General features: G+C 42.7%; 2 protein-coding genes and 2 long non-coding RNA genes across 4 annotated transcripts; 3 read left to right on the forward strand and 1 right to left on the reverse strand.

The window, feature by feature from the left end:
* Nucleotides 1-61: 61 nt before the first annotated feature.
* Nucleotides 62-3,702, forward strand: rpl4 (ribosomal protein L4). Its single transcript, XM_019875938.1, has 10 exons — nt 62-191; nt 794-965; nt 1,049-1,155; nt 1,366-1,504; nt 1,735-1,859; nt 1,998-2,127; nt 2,791-2,947; nt 3,127-3,210; nt 3,383-3,503; nt 3,576-3,702. Exons 1-10 carry the CDS (start codon nt 189-191, stop codon nt 3,645-3,647), a joined length of 1,110 nt encoding a protein of 369 aa, XP_019731497.1. The 5' UTR covers nt 62-188; the 3' UTR covers nt 3,648-3,702.
* A 714-nt stretch (nt 3,703-4,416) lies between these two features.
* On the forward strand, nt 4,417-5,083 carry LOC109519422 (uncharacterized). The gene is made up of 2 exons (XR_002168961.1): nt 4,417-4,624; nt 4,802-5,083. It is a non-coding gene; the product is annotated as an uncharacterized LOC109519422 (long non-coding RNA).
* Nucleotides 4,891-11,463, reverse strand: map2k1 (mitogen-activated protein kinase kinase 1). The gene is made up of 11 exons (XM_019875936.1): nt 11,206-11,463; nt 7,770-7,980; nt 7,490-7,636; nt 7,332-7,409; nt 6,460-6,511; nt 6,141-6,265; nt 5,768-5,972; nt 5,634-5,698; nt 5,498-5,559; nt 5,368-5,413; nt 4,891-5,286 (listed from the first exon to the last, which is right to left on the reverse strand). Exons 1-11 carry the CDS (start codon nt 11,286-11,288, stop codon nt 5,173-5,175), a joined length of 1,188 nt encoding a protein of 395 aa, XP_019731495.1. The 5' UTR covers nt 11,289-11,463; the 3' UTR covers nt 4,891-5,172.
* On the forward strand, nt 6,289-6,658 carry LOC109519423 (uncharacterized). The gene is made up of 2 exons (XR_002168962.1): nt 6,289-6,394; nt 6,491-6,658. It is a non-coding gene; the product is annotated as an uncharacterized LOC109519423 (long non-coding RNA).
* Nucleotides 11,464-15,313: the final 3,850 nt, after the last annotated feature.

Below are 15,313 nucleotides of genomic sequence, written 5' to 3' on the forward strand. Positions count from 1 at the left end.
TGAATATGTTTTTTTTTTAATTTTATCGTTGTTATAGGCCCTTTGTTAATATTTGGCTTTTGGCGGATGCAGTGGTCCTTTCGGCGGCAGCATAAACGTTTGAGGGTGAGTTACTCACTTCCTTTTTTCTGTGGCCGCCATCGCGAGTGGAGTGTGGTTCCCGGCGAGCCGAAACTTAAACAACGATTATGGTGAGGAAACGTCTGTAAAGCTTTTTGTGCAGCATAGCTGTTGCGTTATTGTAGATATTATATCTTTAGGTTGCAAGGTACGAAGGTTATTTTCAATTGTAATTCAAGTATACAGTTGCATTATTTTCGGACATAGCAAGTAGCACGAGGAGCCATTTTGGACGCTAGTCTCCTTGTGACACGTGTGTCTGCTTTTCTCGTAACTCTTGTATGGAAACTAAATCACTCGCATTCACTATAAATGTCAGACTAGCCACCTCAGGCTCATTTTTTTGTGTGCATACGTTTGGGGATTTTGTTTTGTCTTACGACAATTTCTGAAAGTAAATGCAGCGCAATTTACGGGCCTACGTAGTTAAGCTAACTACTATGAGCTAACAGGCCCGGTTCGGCGTGTTTGCCAGATAAATGTCGGTCCTAATATACCAATTCCGTGATATAAGTAAAATTCAACAATACTGCTATTAGGAAGACTAGAATACAATTTGAACTAGTCTAATCACGTTGACTGAAATCTGTTTGATACTAATTAATCTGCACAATCACATGGCATTGTTGCTATTTAATGGCTGCTAAAGATTCATAATGATTTTTCTTATTAGGCCTGTGCCCGACCCCTAATCTCGGTTTACTCCGAGAAAGGAGACTCCTCGGGCAAGAATGTTGTCCTGCCTGCAGTTTTCAGGGCTCCCATTCGCCCTGATGTTGTGAATTTTGTGCATACCAACATGCGCAAGAACAATCGCCAGCCCTATGCAGTCAGTGAACTGGCAGGTAACTGCATCAAACACCTGTCAGTTCCCCATTTAATCCTTTAATGCAGTAATATCAGTTATGCAGTAACTTCTGTCTTTTAGGTCACCAGACTAGTGCTGAGTCCTGGGGTACAGGGAGAGCTGTGGCCCGTATCCCTCGTGTGAGGGGTGGTGGTACTCACCGTTCAGGCCAGGGTGCCTTTGGTAACGTATCCTTTTTCAATTAGACAATGTGCCACCGCTAGGTAATTGTCACACTTGCACTGATGGTGTAATTTGCGTCTGACACTGTGTCCAGTGACAGAATGCCTGCTGTCAAATACTGGCTCAGTTGACTGATGAATATTGTTTCTGAGCATGCAAGTGTACCATTTAAAATAGTGTCAGCTTTTGCGCAGTAATCTTAACTTTTCCACAAGATGTGTCGTGGAGGGCGCATGTTTGCCCCCACCAAGACCTGGCGTCGTTGGCACCGCAAAATCAACACGACCCAGAAGCGCTATGCCATCTGTTCTGCTCTGGCTGCTTCTGCCATCCCCGCACTCATCATGTCCAAGGGTGAGCTGATGCCTCAAATGAATTACACTCCTAACTACCGATTGATCTTATTGGATCAGTTGCCATGATGGTGTAATTTGCGTCTGACCCTGTGAGCAGTGACAGTTGCCTGCTGTTTCAAAGCTGTCACAGGGTGGTGATGTGTGTTTAAATCTGAGCAGGTTCAGACTGAACTCTTTCTCATCATGTTCTGGTGGGCCAAATGTTGACATGATGTTCGTTCTCTACAGGACACCGTATTGAGGAAATCCCAGAGGTTCCTCTGGTGGTTGAGGACAAAGTTGAGGGCTACAAGAAGACCAAGGAGGCAGTGCTACTGCTGAAGAAAATTAAAGCCTGGAATGACATCAAGAAGGTAGTCACAAGTTCCAAGAATGTCATTAAATTGCACAATGGTAATGCGCATTTATCGTTAGGTATAGCAATGTTGACATGTTTAATGTAATCACCAGTTTATGCGGTGCTTTTGACGTTGTAAATCTCCAATATTCAGGTCTACGCCTCGCAACGCATGCGTGCCGGTAAGGGTAAAATGAGGAATCGGCGACGCATTCAACGCAGAGGGCCTTGTATCATCTATAACCAAGATGCTGGTGTCACCAAGGCATTCAGAAATATTCCGGGTAAGTTTTCATATTGTTGGTGGTATGAGTCGTTAATTAGTCAAAAAGTATTTCTGAATACAAAGGCTACCTAATAATATAATATTGTATTATTCATTGAGTGATTTATTTATCAAAAGGTGTAGCATCTATTCACCTGATTACATATTCTCAACTGTCTTAATTTTTTCTGACCAAAAGAATCCCAACATACTTTTTTTTTTAATGTCCCCAAGTGTAGCACATTTTCTTCTAGGGCCAATCAATTTCATGCAGTGTCAGATTAAACTGCAGTGCTTTCAATTTGCAATATCCAGACATCATGTTACAGTATCATGATAATATGGGGAGATTGACTTCATCACGTTCAAACTTCGTGCCCGCGTGAACGCTTAAGGGACCAAACGAGAAAGTCTGAAGGGGCGCGGTCTGGGCTGTAAAGGGGATGAGGGAGCAGTTCTCAGCTCAGCTTGCTGATGGTCTGCACCGTTTGGTCTGCTGTGTGCATCCTTGCGTTGTCATGATGCAAGGTGACGACTCCTGACTGATGACCCCCTGCGTTTGTTCTTGATTGCGCCCACAATCACTGTTTTTTTTTTTTTTTTAAACCCGGTACCGATCAACTGAAAATTGTGATGGCCTTTGATTTGTGATTGATTGTATGAAGTTGCACTTGTTTTGCAGGCATCACCCTCCAGAACGTGAACAAGCTGAACCTACTAAGACTTGCCCCCGGTGGACATGTGGGTCGCTTCTGCATCTGGACTGAGAGCGCTTTCCGCCAACTAGATAATTTGTATGGCACCTGGCGTAAACCTTCGACCCTGAAGAGAAACTACAAGTGAGTTTATGGTGGAACAGCATAGTTGCTTTACTTACTGTGATGAGCTTTCCCACTTCATGGTCCGTGTTTTTGACAGCTGTGATATGAATGAAGTTCTGAGTCTGTTGAAGACCTCAACATTGATTACATTTCATGTTGTAAATTAAACAAATTAAGCACTCGTCCTTCCTTTTCAGCTTGCCAATGCATAAGATGACCAACACAGACCTGAGCAGGATTCTGAAGAGTGAGGAGATCCAGAAAGCACTTCGTGCACCCAAGTAAGTGAACGTTTGCTTCAAAAAAAATTGGAGGGGATGGGGCACGACTATGATACTTCTACTTTAGGTCCATGTTTCTGAATCTTAAAGTGTGAAGTCCTGAGCGATACACTGAACCAAGAACTGTAAATGCATTGACGCGTGTCATCGAGAGTTTGCCTTTTCCTTGCAGGAAGAAGATCATCCGCAGAGTCCTGAAGAAGAATCCTCTGAAGAACTTGAGGATCATGTTCAAACTGAACCCCTATGCCAAGACAGCCAGACGTCATGCCATTCTCAAGCATGACCCTAAAGTAAGAAACTAGCAATCACTCTTGCTGCATGGACCTTTTTATTTTTATCTGACTGCATTCCGTTTCCAACAGATCAAGGCTAAGATGCTGAAGCCCAAGAAGAAGCCTGGGAAGAAGGGAGCACCCAAAAAAGTCAAGGCTTAAATTTATTCCTGACTGGAGTTCACTGAACAATAAATAAGTTTGGTTTGAATCAAAAGACTCAGGCCTGTGTTTAACATTTTATACTAGTGCTAAATACAGTAGAAAGCAATGTATTTTGTGGGCAGAGAACTCAGGGTGGGAATGCACTACAAAACTAATTGTACAATTAATCATGGTTTGATTTTGTGCAACTGTCAGCACTTTTCAAACATGGTTTACGCTACTTTTTGTTTTGCACCACTGCTTTCTTTTTTCTGATCTTGGAAGCAAGCGGTTTAGATCAAGGTAAAAACAGGTAATAGCAATTGCATGTGAACGTCATCTTTTAGAATGTTTTTCATGTACTCGTTAAATTTTTTTCACGAATCACTGCAGAATGAACGCAACCTTTTGAGAATGTCGGATGCTCCCAACGCATGACTTGGATGCTTCCAAAGGATGATTAGCTGTAAAGCACCCGTTGTAACCTGCTTGCCTCAAGGTCCACGACAAGTGAGTTTCTTGAGTGACCGCTATCAGAAATGTAACGGATTACTGTGGTGAGCTTTCTTACTTCGACATCCGTGTTTGTGACAACTTGGACTGAAGTTCTGAATATTGGCACAATATTGATTTAACATGGTATTGGACAGTGAATGATTTGCTTAATTCCTTCCATTTCAGCCTGCCAATGAGCAAGATGACTAGCACAGACTTGAGATGGATTATCAAGCGTGACGCCCAGAATGAACTTTATGCACCCAAGTAAGCAAATATTTGCAACTTTTTATTGTATTTTTTTTCAAGCTATGATGATACTCCCACTTCTGGTCCGTGTTTCTGAATCCTGATAAATTGGAAGTCCTGAGCAATGCACAGATTATGGACCACAGTATTAATTTGGTAAAGTCTTTAGTGACTAAACATGCATTCCTTTTCAGCCTGCCAATGCGCAATATTATGGCGAGGAGCTCAAGCAAGAAGGACTCAAAACAAACGTACGTATTTGCATTTTTTCCCCCCCTTATTTTATGGTTGCAAAATGATGATACTCCCACTTCTGGTCCGTGTTTCTGAATCCTGATTAGATGGAAGTCCTGAACCATACATGCCATATTTTGCTAGTGCTTAAATTGGGAAGGAGTGTTTCACAAAGTGGTGTGATGCTCTTTCAGCGGCGACTGAAGAACTGGTGGAACCCTGGGAACAAGCACCTGCTAAAAACCAAGGCATCTCAAGCTGGAATTCGAAGAAGGCAAAGGAGACATGTTCACAGTTTAATTCACCAAACTTGTCACGACAACAAATCTGAGCCTTAAGCACGTTTAAAATGGCATTATTCGTTAGAAAAAGATGGCTTTTCAGGCAGGCTTGCAAAGCAGCCAAAAATTTGTTTCACTTTTATAATTTCACTTGGCATGTAGGTTTGAAATGAAAATACGTACCATTTGATTGCACTTTTTCGCCTAACACCTCATACAAATTATAGAGACCCTGTTAGAGTATTTAAAGGGCGCGGGTTTTACGGTATACTAGCTGGTAGCGGTCACATTCCAGAGCCATGGGTGGGCGTCCCAGGCTGCTTGAGGCCAATGGTGGTGCACAACCAGCCGGCAAAATCAACTTGCGCTGCCTCTGACTGTCTGATGAAAGGGTGCACCTGTTGGGAAGAGGAAATGTCACGTGAGCTCAAGCCTGAAGCGTGCGTCATGGCGAGAATGGTAAATGCCTATACACCAACCATTAACTGTTTCAGGTCTGCCCTTTCTGCTGGGTTCTTTATCAAGCTGAAACGGATGTTAAACAGGTGATGAATTAGTTACAAATGTTTGTGGTCCAAGATGAAAACAATTGCAGACATTTCACCTTACCATTTATTGACAAAGTCTTGGAATTCCGAACTGAATAACATCCCAGGCAACTTTGGTGGAGGCTACCCAGAGTGTAAATGAATCCTGTTAGTAAAGTGGTTACCATTTTACGCTCTTAAATTGTGTGAACCCCTACCTCATTGACAATGTAGTCAAGTAACTCAAAGATGGCCATTGGAGGCCGACTGTCCAATCCATACGCTGCAAGAATAAAACAGATGCAGGGTTAACGTCTGCAGCGAAAGGATGGAACATGGTCCTTAGACTCACAGCTGCCAGGTCGCCCAGGAGGCCCAGCATTTGGTGAGGACTCTGCAGAGTTTGAACCGCCCACTTGAGTCCCAAAAATGTGTTCCAGCTCCTTTGTGTCAGGCGGTGGGATAGGGAAACGGCCAATGGCCATTTCAACTAAGGACAGACCCATGCTCCAGATGTCGGACTGGACTGAGTAATGAGTGCCCTGTAAACGCTCCGGCTGTGTAAAAGAACAGAACAGGGAAGTGCGGTCTGCTCACAGTGCAAGAACAAAGATGGCAACTCATGAGCTCTAAGACTTGAATCTCCAATCTCTTGGCTGTGTTCTAATCTGATTGCAAATTAGTTTTCCTTGTTAATGTTGTGGAAGAGCTGCATGTCAACTTACAGACATGTAGGATCGTGTCCCCACAAAGGAGTTGGCCATGGAGTCTATGAGCTGTCCACTCACTCCAAAGTCGCACAACTTTATCTCACCGCGGGAATTCACCAGGATGTTAGATGGCTTGACATCTGACAGAGGGAGAGATGATGTAAGCATGTTGAGGAAAACATCACTGAAAGGTGACAGGCAACATAGTCCAAATATGTGACCAAACAAAAGTTGATGATTAATGCCGAGTTCATCATCCAGTGGTTAAGGTAGGTACTATTGTCTATGTATATACAGTACATCGGGGGGGGCAAGTCATTAAATAGTGAATGACCTCTGTGCATGATCTTGTGTTTCTCCCTCAGGTAGGAAAGCCCTTTAATGACCTGTGAAAATAAAAATGGCATTTAAGGATTGATTTCAATTGCTAATAGCCTTGAAATGTCAACATGCTGTAGAACTTTTGAGTGCCCTGGCCAGGGTGACTCAACAACTCACTCAACACTCCCAGTGCGAACAGGAAAACATACAAGGGGGGGGGCGGCAATGTTTTGCCTAACCTAATTCCCCGAGAAGTTTTTCAGCCAATCAGGGTGATCAGTCGTCACGAACGACACCATTTTGAATACTCCTGATATATGACTTATTCAAAACATTTCTAAGAAGTACAATACGTCTTTTTTTTGTTTGTTTGTTTGTTTGTTTGATTTGTTTTGTTTTTGACACTTCTAAATGTTTCTTTTTAGTTAAATTTGTTGACCGGGGGTGGTAACAATGACTTCTTTCCCATGTTCATTATGTGCCAATGTGTGGAAGTAATCTTGAATAATATATAAAAGTATCAAATGTTACATTACCCCGCCCAAAAAATGCATATTCTGTGTCCAGATCTAAAGTGTCAACACTCATTTGGATAGATGGTAAATCTAAAAGTCGGATGGCAGAGCATCCAAGTGACTGAGTGGAACTAATTATCCGTACCACAAAAATACATTTATCAAAATCTTGACCTAGACTCGGGAGTAACGACCATGCACCTTCCTAAGCGTCCCAGGCCACTATGGTGCCGGTACTTTGATCTGTTGAAGGTTGTTGAAGCTGTAAATGAGCCCTTTTCAATCCCTGGAGGGTTAATTTAGGCTCGCATGAGTGAATCATTCCGGAAGTTGGTGAAATGACAAAATGCGAGGAGGGCGGGCTACATACAGCAATGCTGATTTTGCCAAGGATTTGCTCCGGGATCTTTCCAGCTTTCTTCAGCGACTGATCCAGGGAGCCGCCATCCTAAATCCAGCAAGGAAGGAAGGAAAACGGCTAAAGGATGACTTAAAAACAAAAGGCCAAAAGAAAACCATGAAAACTACCATGTGCTCCATGCAGATGCTGATTTCCCCATCGCTGTAGAAAGCGCCATAGAAGCCCACAATGTAGGGGGAGTTGCATTCATGCAGAACTTGAAGCTCCCTTATAATCTGGTTCCTGATGGCCGGTTTGATTTCCAGGTGGATGAGCTGCAACGCAGGATAACATTGACTACTCATAAAAAAAAAAAAGTTTGGGGTATCGGGATGCAATTTTCAGGAGCACGATAGCCTCATGCAAAGTTATCAGGAATTGGGTCACAGGGCCATTTTCAACTTTTACCTTCCTGGCCATGATCAGACCAGAAGGTCTGTGGGAAACCTTGAAGACGACCCCTCCGTTGCCTGCACCGAGCTCGCATATCTTCTCAAAGTCATCATCCTTCAGCTCTCCCACTTTCTGCTTCTGCGTCAGGAAAGCTTCCAGGCGTTTGCGTTGCTGCTCGTCCAGTTCCAGCTCTTCCAGTTTCTTCTGCAGGGCCTCTAAGTTTGTCCTTGCAGAAAGACACGTGCGTGTTAGAAGAGCTTTCCAAAGCCCACTTCAACATCAGCAGCTGTTTTGTTCTTTGGAAGCATCCGACCCCTTCCAAAGGGACACAGGAAATGTATCTATTAACCTGATGCCAAATGGAAAAGACACACGTTGATTCTGGTGATTGATTTGTCTTTTGGGGAACATGACAGACAACCTGTTGCGAGTCACTGAGTTTTATGTTCACTCGCACATCTCTTCGGTTCAGTTGGGCAGCTTCTGTCGCTCTGCTGTCATGGCAACCAATTACCTTGAGAAGCCCAACTGGATAAAGCAGTAAAGAGCTCTTTAGACAGGCTGCTCTTTGATTTATTATTGCTGAGGAGCTGCACTGCGTTGATCCTCGTAGTATTTTAAATACAGAGTCCTCGTATTGACAGTGTCACACACCTGGCGTTGGATGACAGTGACTGACAGCAAAAAAGTGTTACGCTATTTTATTTCTGATCCATAACCATGGATACTGCATGGCGAGTTTGAGTGAACCGTGGGCGGCGTGGGCGTTTTGTCGACAAGAGCGGAAAAGTGGAGGACGCCAGAAATACTGAAACGCATGCAATGCTCCACGCAATATGTGGGAGAGACCAAGAGGAGTCACGCGCTTGCTTGTGGCGGAGGAGGGAAGCGGGCATGACGCAGGCCTCTTGAACTCCATCCACACAATGACCAAGGAAATCTGCTAGTCGAAATAAAGGGTAGTCTTTAAACCACTGGTGTCCAAGTCAAGGCCCTTCTGGCCCGCCGCATCATTTTATGTGGCCCGCGAAAGCAAATCAAGCATGTCAAGTTGCATGATGCTCGCTAAAGTCTGAACCAAAATTTCAAATTGTCACATGCAATCCACAATAACAGTCATTATTCTTGACTTCTGATTTTAAAACTAGTTATTCGTCAATTTGTTGTGCGCTATATGTTTAATATATAGAGGGGATTAAACATTGATATGGTTTCCCAAAATTCAAAACGGCCCTCCAAGGCAAACCGTAACTACAATGTGGCCCGTGACTAAAATGAGTTGGACACCTCGGCTTTAAACACTTAATTGTTTATAATAAAAAAAAAAAAGGAAAATGAGTTGGACACCCCTGCTTTAAACGCTTAATTAATGTTTGTTAAAAAAAAAAAAAAGCTTAACATCAGAAAACTAAGACCAGTCATTCGCAAAATTCACACGCACATCCACTCATGCCCACCTCAACCTCGAAAAATATCAAAACAAACGCCGCTGTATTTTCTTCTCTTGGATGGTCAGTATAGAGAAAGAGCTTAATGTTGCCTAATGTTTGAAAACTATGGCCAAAACTGGCCAAAATTCATGTGCCCTTATATGCCCACGTCAATCTCGGAAAATGTCAAACCAATTAATTGCCACAGTATTTTGGATGTTATGGGCGTTAAGGGTTTTCCCCCCCATGAGCTGAACATCATTTGGTGTCAGAAAACTGAGATTCATCTTTATAAAAATCCACGTGGACATCCATACCTATCGTCACACAAATCTTTGAAAATATCGAAATGATTCCACTGATATTTTGTGTTTTATGGAGATTAGCATCTTCCTCTCCATAGGTGCTCATTGCATCTTAATATCGGTTCATGAGGTGGCCAAAACTGGCCAAAATTCATGTGCCCTTATATGCCCACGTCAATCTCGGAAAATGTCAAACCAATTGCCACAATATTTTGGACGTTATGGGCGTTAAGGGTTTTCCCCCCATGAGCTGAACATCATTTGATGTCAGAAAACTGATATTCAACTTTATAAAAATCCACGTGGACATCCATACCTATCGTCACACAAATCTTCGAAAATATCGAAATGATTCCACTGATATTTTGTGTTTTATGGAGATTAGCATCTTCCTCTCCATAGGTGCTCATTGCATCTTAATATCGGTTCATGAGGAAAACGCTTGATGCCGGTGTGTCCAAACTTTCGTTTGAGGGCCGCATACAGAAAAATTGAAGAATGAAAGGGCCGCTTTAAAATTGTTTAACTTTTTGAAAAACGCGAAAGTCAGTCAAGAAAGCAGTTGTATGTCGTTTGTATTGTCTAGTTCATGTCATCAGCTTTCTGTTTAAAGTGTTCAAGCAAATAATTGAGGATTTTTCCAATTTTTTGGGGTGGCCAAAAGGAGATTTGACGTTTGAATCTAGTCCGGGCTTTCCTGTGTAGATGTTGCACATGCATGTTAGCCTCATTGAATTGTCCATAGGTGAAAATATATGAGTGTGAATAGTTAGTTTTGTGCCCTGTGATTGGCTTTGGACATTCAAGGTTGAATTCTGATGATGACTGAACACTTAGACTGAGACTTTCAGCATGAAAGAGGAGGCAGACTTCAGAATGTAATAAATTCTTCACTGTCGTTTCATCAGGGTGTGCTGTTCCTTGACTAGTCACTACCTGCCTCAAGCAACCATGCAGGAATGTGTTCAACTATCACGCCAACACCATGTCGTCATCAGCGGCAGCAGGAAAGCCAAGGCAACTTTTAGCACACACGAGCAACGTGAGGTATGTTGTTCAATTTCAGAGAGGAATGTACAGTATATCCAAAGTCCTCGACCAGTTTATAAGGTGCACCTTAGTAGAATATCAAACAGAACAACCTTTTAAGGGTTGGGTTTTGCATTTGCAACATTTTTTTTGTCATCACACTTGTATATTTCGAAATGAATAGATCTATAAAAGTGTCAGTTAAAACTGAAGCTTATTAAAGGGATTATTACAAAAGCTTTGGTTGTACAATAGCGTGGGATGTTGCAATATCCTCAGATGCATGACGACACAATGGCAACACAATATGATATTCGGCCTCTTTGCCACCTTCGAAAAAGCAGCCGGCATGAGAGTTGACACATTATATAATTCCCACCCAGAATGTTTGTTTCAGGCTGACTGGGAAGTGATAACGAGAGCCTGGTGTCACAACTACTCACTCTCTCAATTACAAGTGGTGCCTACACACCAAACTTGGTGGGGGTCCTGCATCCATCATGAAGGCCAATTCATGAATAACCACAGCCATATGCCGATTATGATCTTATATAATAGAAGCACATCTAAGATCTGCAGTCATTGCGAAGCCCAAATCGAAATATGATCCAAATCTCAGATGGTAATGGTAACCCATGCAACTCCGAAATATAAGTACACGCGTCGGGGTGGTTTGGTGACACTCACTCTGTGGCTCCGGTGCCGTTGATGATGTTCCCATCGGGGATCGGGTTGAGTTGGATGGGCTCGGGCTTCCTTCTCTTCTGCATCGCGTTCACAAATGACAAGCGAAACCGCAGCGATGTGAATGAAGATTTTTGTTGTTGTTAATAGTACGAAGGGCTAAAATGAGAATGAAGTGTGAGAACGTGTTAAAAAAGCGACTGCGACGCTGTGACGACTTGCGGGACTGAGATAGTTATTAATGGCTAGATGGGAATCATCCGGAAGATGTGACGTCACGAAATATTGACACTGGTCTTCCGCATGGCCGTGCGTGGCTTAGCGCCCCCTCTGCTGGCGGTGAGACGAATTACAATTCCTAACTTGTAGCAGTGTTCACCCAGGACGCCAATTTTACATAAAAAATATTTCATGGCACGCCACCAAACGACTATACCGAAATCACGATGAGATCACAAAATTGACATATTATCAGGAAGCCTTGAATTATTCTGTTGTATGAACGGCGACAGGTGGATACACAAGTTTGTTGTACCTTCTGCTATCTAGCGTAAGATCATTTCATTGTTTGGCTTGTCATTATATTTCACCGGCATACAGTAGATAGAGGGAAAAGGTACATTATTTTTAGTCTGTCAATAAATATATATTACATTTGATAATTTCCAAAGCATTCTATGGTGTTGGCAGGGCAGTTCCCACATGACTCTGACAGCAAGAAGAAACCAACCCATTGACAACCTGTTAAGATGAGCTCCAGTAAGACGTTTTCGTGCATCTGGTTTGGGTGGATATTTTAATTGCAAAACCGTCTCACACGTAAATGGAGACTGCTTTGCAACAGAGTGCAAAAATGACATTCCGCCTCTTTGTCTATTTTGTATAAATTTGGTGCCCTTTTAAACGTTTGGGTGCACTAAGCTGAAACCACCCGCAAATCCAGCGGTACCATTTGAACACACTGCCCATGTACCATGAAGATCACACGTCAAGTGTGACTTGAAAGCCATGGAAATGTGCTGTGACGTCTCAGCACATTGTCTGGTTGCGGACGCACGAGGCCGCTGAGACGTGTCATCCTGACCAAAGAGCATCTTGCTGCCAGAAGAATCTTTTTCTCCATAAAGCAACACTGACAGACAGGGAGGAAAGATGCTTTTGACAAATTGGCTTTCGTGCAACCAAGGAGAGCAGGCCTGTAATAACCATTCTCCCGCGTGGACCATAAAACAAGTACGCTCACCGAGAATTTTATTTTCACTGCATTTAACCTCTGAGAGTGAAATGTGTTCTTTAAGGCTATGCTGTAAAAAAAAAAAAAACATGTCTTTTTATTCTACAGAGTTATTTTCCAAGTTTTTGGGATATTGTGGTTCAGATTTATGCTCTGGATGAAATCTAATTTGTGAAACTCTCCCCCCCAAAAAAGTGACATTCAAAAAATTGGTTTTACTCCTTGTTACTTGGTTTGGATGTTTGACCTTAACTGTGCCGTAGGATTTATGTGCACAAACACCAGAGTATTAATCTGCTCAGGGGCCAAAGTGAATCAAATTAAGACATAAACCTACAAGCAGAATTTTATCGCGAAGCATCTTGTTGGGATTCTAGCCGAGAATCACAATATCTCGACGTTGCCAATGTGGTTACATTTAACCATTTGTGGAAGACAGTCTCCCATATGTTATAGATATTGGATTATTTTAGAGTGATATTCCCTGGATGGAACAGCATCTTTTAATAATAATATTTTTACATTGTTGTGGTGACCATGCATCACTGACATGAGTCAGGCCGGACGCCATTTTATGTAGGTACTGTACTTATAGTTATCATTTTCAATGCTGCAGTGTTTCTCAACCTTAATTTAGTTAAGGCATACATTTTACACCCCCCCCGCCACACACAAACACAAAAATAAATAAATCCCACGGCACACTACCAAACAAAAATGTCATCATTTTAAAGTACTGCAATAACTATGATCTTGTCAAAGTTTACTCACAAGTGAACTTTGTGTGAAATGTGGGCCTCACACAAAGAAAAGGCTCTTAACGGTCTATGCACTTGCTTTCAAATAGCTATTCTACTTTGTAGATCTTAAAATTCAAGACGCATCCCACAACTTCTAATATGCGCTTGAAGTCATTTGTGAAATTTTTGCTCATGAATACTATATCAGTCGATTTGTCCGCCCACCCCCTTTAACTTGCATGAGGAGTAAGTCCAGAGCAAACACACCAGAGAGGGGCGATGGGAATTGCCAAGTGCCTCGCGGAGCCCAATAAACTTCCCTTTCCAGACTTCAGTCCAACATACTCCAGACAGCGTCTCAGCAACTGCCAGCGACAGCGAACAAGACATAAAAGAGTCGCAGGCCGGAGAGGCAGAACACACTACGTCGTTTGATGCTGAGGATTTGTTGCCTCATCCGCCGCTACTCCGTGAGGGGACTTGGGGATTTGTGGTCAGGGATTACAGCGGGCCACGACGGCCGCGTCTGAAGCTGATGATAACAGCGGCCGCTCGCCAACAGGCCCCGACCGTACAAGTGTAACAACTGAGGTTGGCGCAGGATGGGACAACTTTAAGTGTATGCAAGATGACTACCGTCTCTTTGCTTGTGTGGTTTTTTTCCGGATGTTCAAGCTGGCTGTCGGTGTTGATGTGAGTGTGACTGACTGGTTGTCTCTCTTATTTGTCAGTCTTGTGACTGACAGGTGATGATCACAAGGTCGACCCTGCTGGGATTTGGCTCCAGGGTGTAAGCGGTGTGGAAAGTGGAAGGATTCCGCCATGGGAGTCCGCAAGCAGCACATGTAAGCCTTCACTTTCATCCCTGTTTGATGGACAGGATGGAAGGCAGACAAGACGGTTTTTGTTGCCTCTGCTGAGTGTGAAAGAAGGAAACTGAAAGCCTGTCTTGTTTTGATTAGCGTTTGTTTGTAAGCAGGAAAACTACTCTGGGTTTCTACATCTCAAATAAAAGACATTTTGATACGCATGTCGATATATGGGGTGCGATACAGTTCAAGGACTGTCCATTTTAAAGTCAAACGATTCGGTTCAATTCAATACACTCGCATTTTTAAAAATCAAAACTCAGTTTCCGATTCAAATTCATTTTTTGTTGAACGAAATGGGAAAAAATAAATCAAGCTTAAAAACTACTCGAATGAGTACCCCACTCAATCGCGTGGAAGGGTGACACATATATACAGTACCAATACACTTTTTACATTTTTCTTTTTATTGTTTGAGAAACATGGGACCCCCATGCCCCCCCCAAAAAAAAAAGACAAACAAAACAATCTTTTGCAAATTAGCCAAGCCCTAAACGCCATAGAAGTTATTCAATTGAATTATTAGTTATTGGCTACAAATAATATGTCTGTGTTCTTCAGAGGTCCAAGTAACCTAACCAAGCGCTCCTTCTTTTTGAGATGGTGTTTGTATTTATTTTTTTTTCTGCTGGCTTGCCCTTTGAGATAACCAGAGCAAAGACTCAATTGAAACTAGATCCTCATTTCAGTGGATATTTAGTGTGACATTTGTTTGGTAATAGTTTTCTTTTTTTAAAATTTAAACTACCTTGGCTTGACAAAGGCTGTAAAAACACTGTACTAACCAATTTACAGAGATACAAACAAAGACATTTGATGCAGCACAACTTTTTCACTTTTCTTAAGACGGACAGTTACTGTCGACTTCATCGCCCCTTTCTGTTGTCGTGTAGATATCATCATTGGAAAAAGCGGCGAATATGGCCACGCGCCGCGTGTCAGGAAGGGCCAGTGAGAGATTTCATCCAAAAAGCACCAAACCTTGCAGTCTCTTGAGTTAAGTGATGGATTGTGACATTTCATTCCGATCCTCATGTCACTTCGATGTCGCCCGGTGCAGCTGGTTCCCATCTGTTTTTGCAAAGATAACGCAGTGAACCAATACAAATGCTCCTTGCAAATGTTGTCTTTAACATTCAGGACGAGCAAAGCCAAAGAGCACACTCAGAGGATGGCACGTTCACAATGTGTCACAATCCACATTCAGTCAAATGTATGACTCAGTGACAGTGAACTTCTTGAACTCAACAGATGTGCACGAATCTAAC

The sequence above is a fragment of the Hippocampus comes genome, unplaced genomic scaffold (assembly GCF_001891065.2).
Source record: "Hippocampus comes isolate QL1 unplaced genomic scaffold, H_comes_QL1_v1.1 scaffold142, whole genome shotgun sequence".
NCBI classification, from domain to species: Eukaryota; Metazoa; Chordata; class Actinopteri; order Syngnathiformes; family Syngnathidae; genus Hippocampus; species Hippocampus comes.

Coding starts and splice junctions, on each gene's coding strand:
- rpl4 (XM_019875938.1), top strand. Junction 1,505..1,734: donor CGCACTCATCATGTCCAAGG/GTGAGCTGATGC, acceptor CGTTCTCTACAG/GACACCGTATTGAGGAAATC. Junction 1,860..1,997: donor CCTGGAATGACATCAAGAAG/GTAGTCACAAGT, acceptor TCCAATATTCAG/GTCTACGCCTCGCAACGCAT.
- map2k1 (XM_019875936.1), bottom strand. CDS start 11,288: ATGCAGAAGAGAAGGAAGCCCGAGCCCATCCAACTCAACCCGATCCCC. Junction 7,981..11,205: donor AACGGCACCGGAGCCACAGA/GTGAGTGTCACC, acceptor TCTTTCTGCAAG/GACAAACTTAGAGGCCCTGC. Junction 5,414..5,497: donor CAAGACTTTGTCAATAAATG/GTAAGGTGAAAT, acceptor CATCCGTTTCAG/CTTGATAAAGAACCCAGCAG.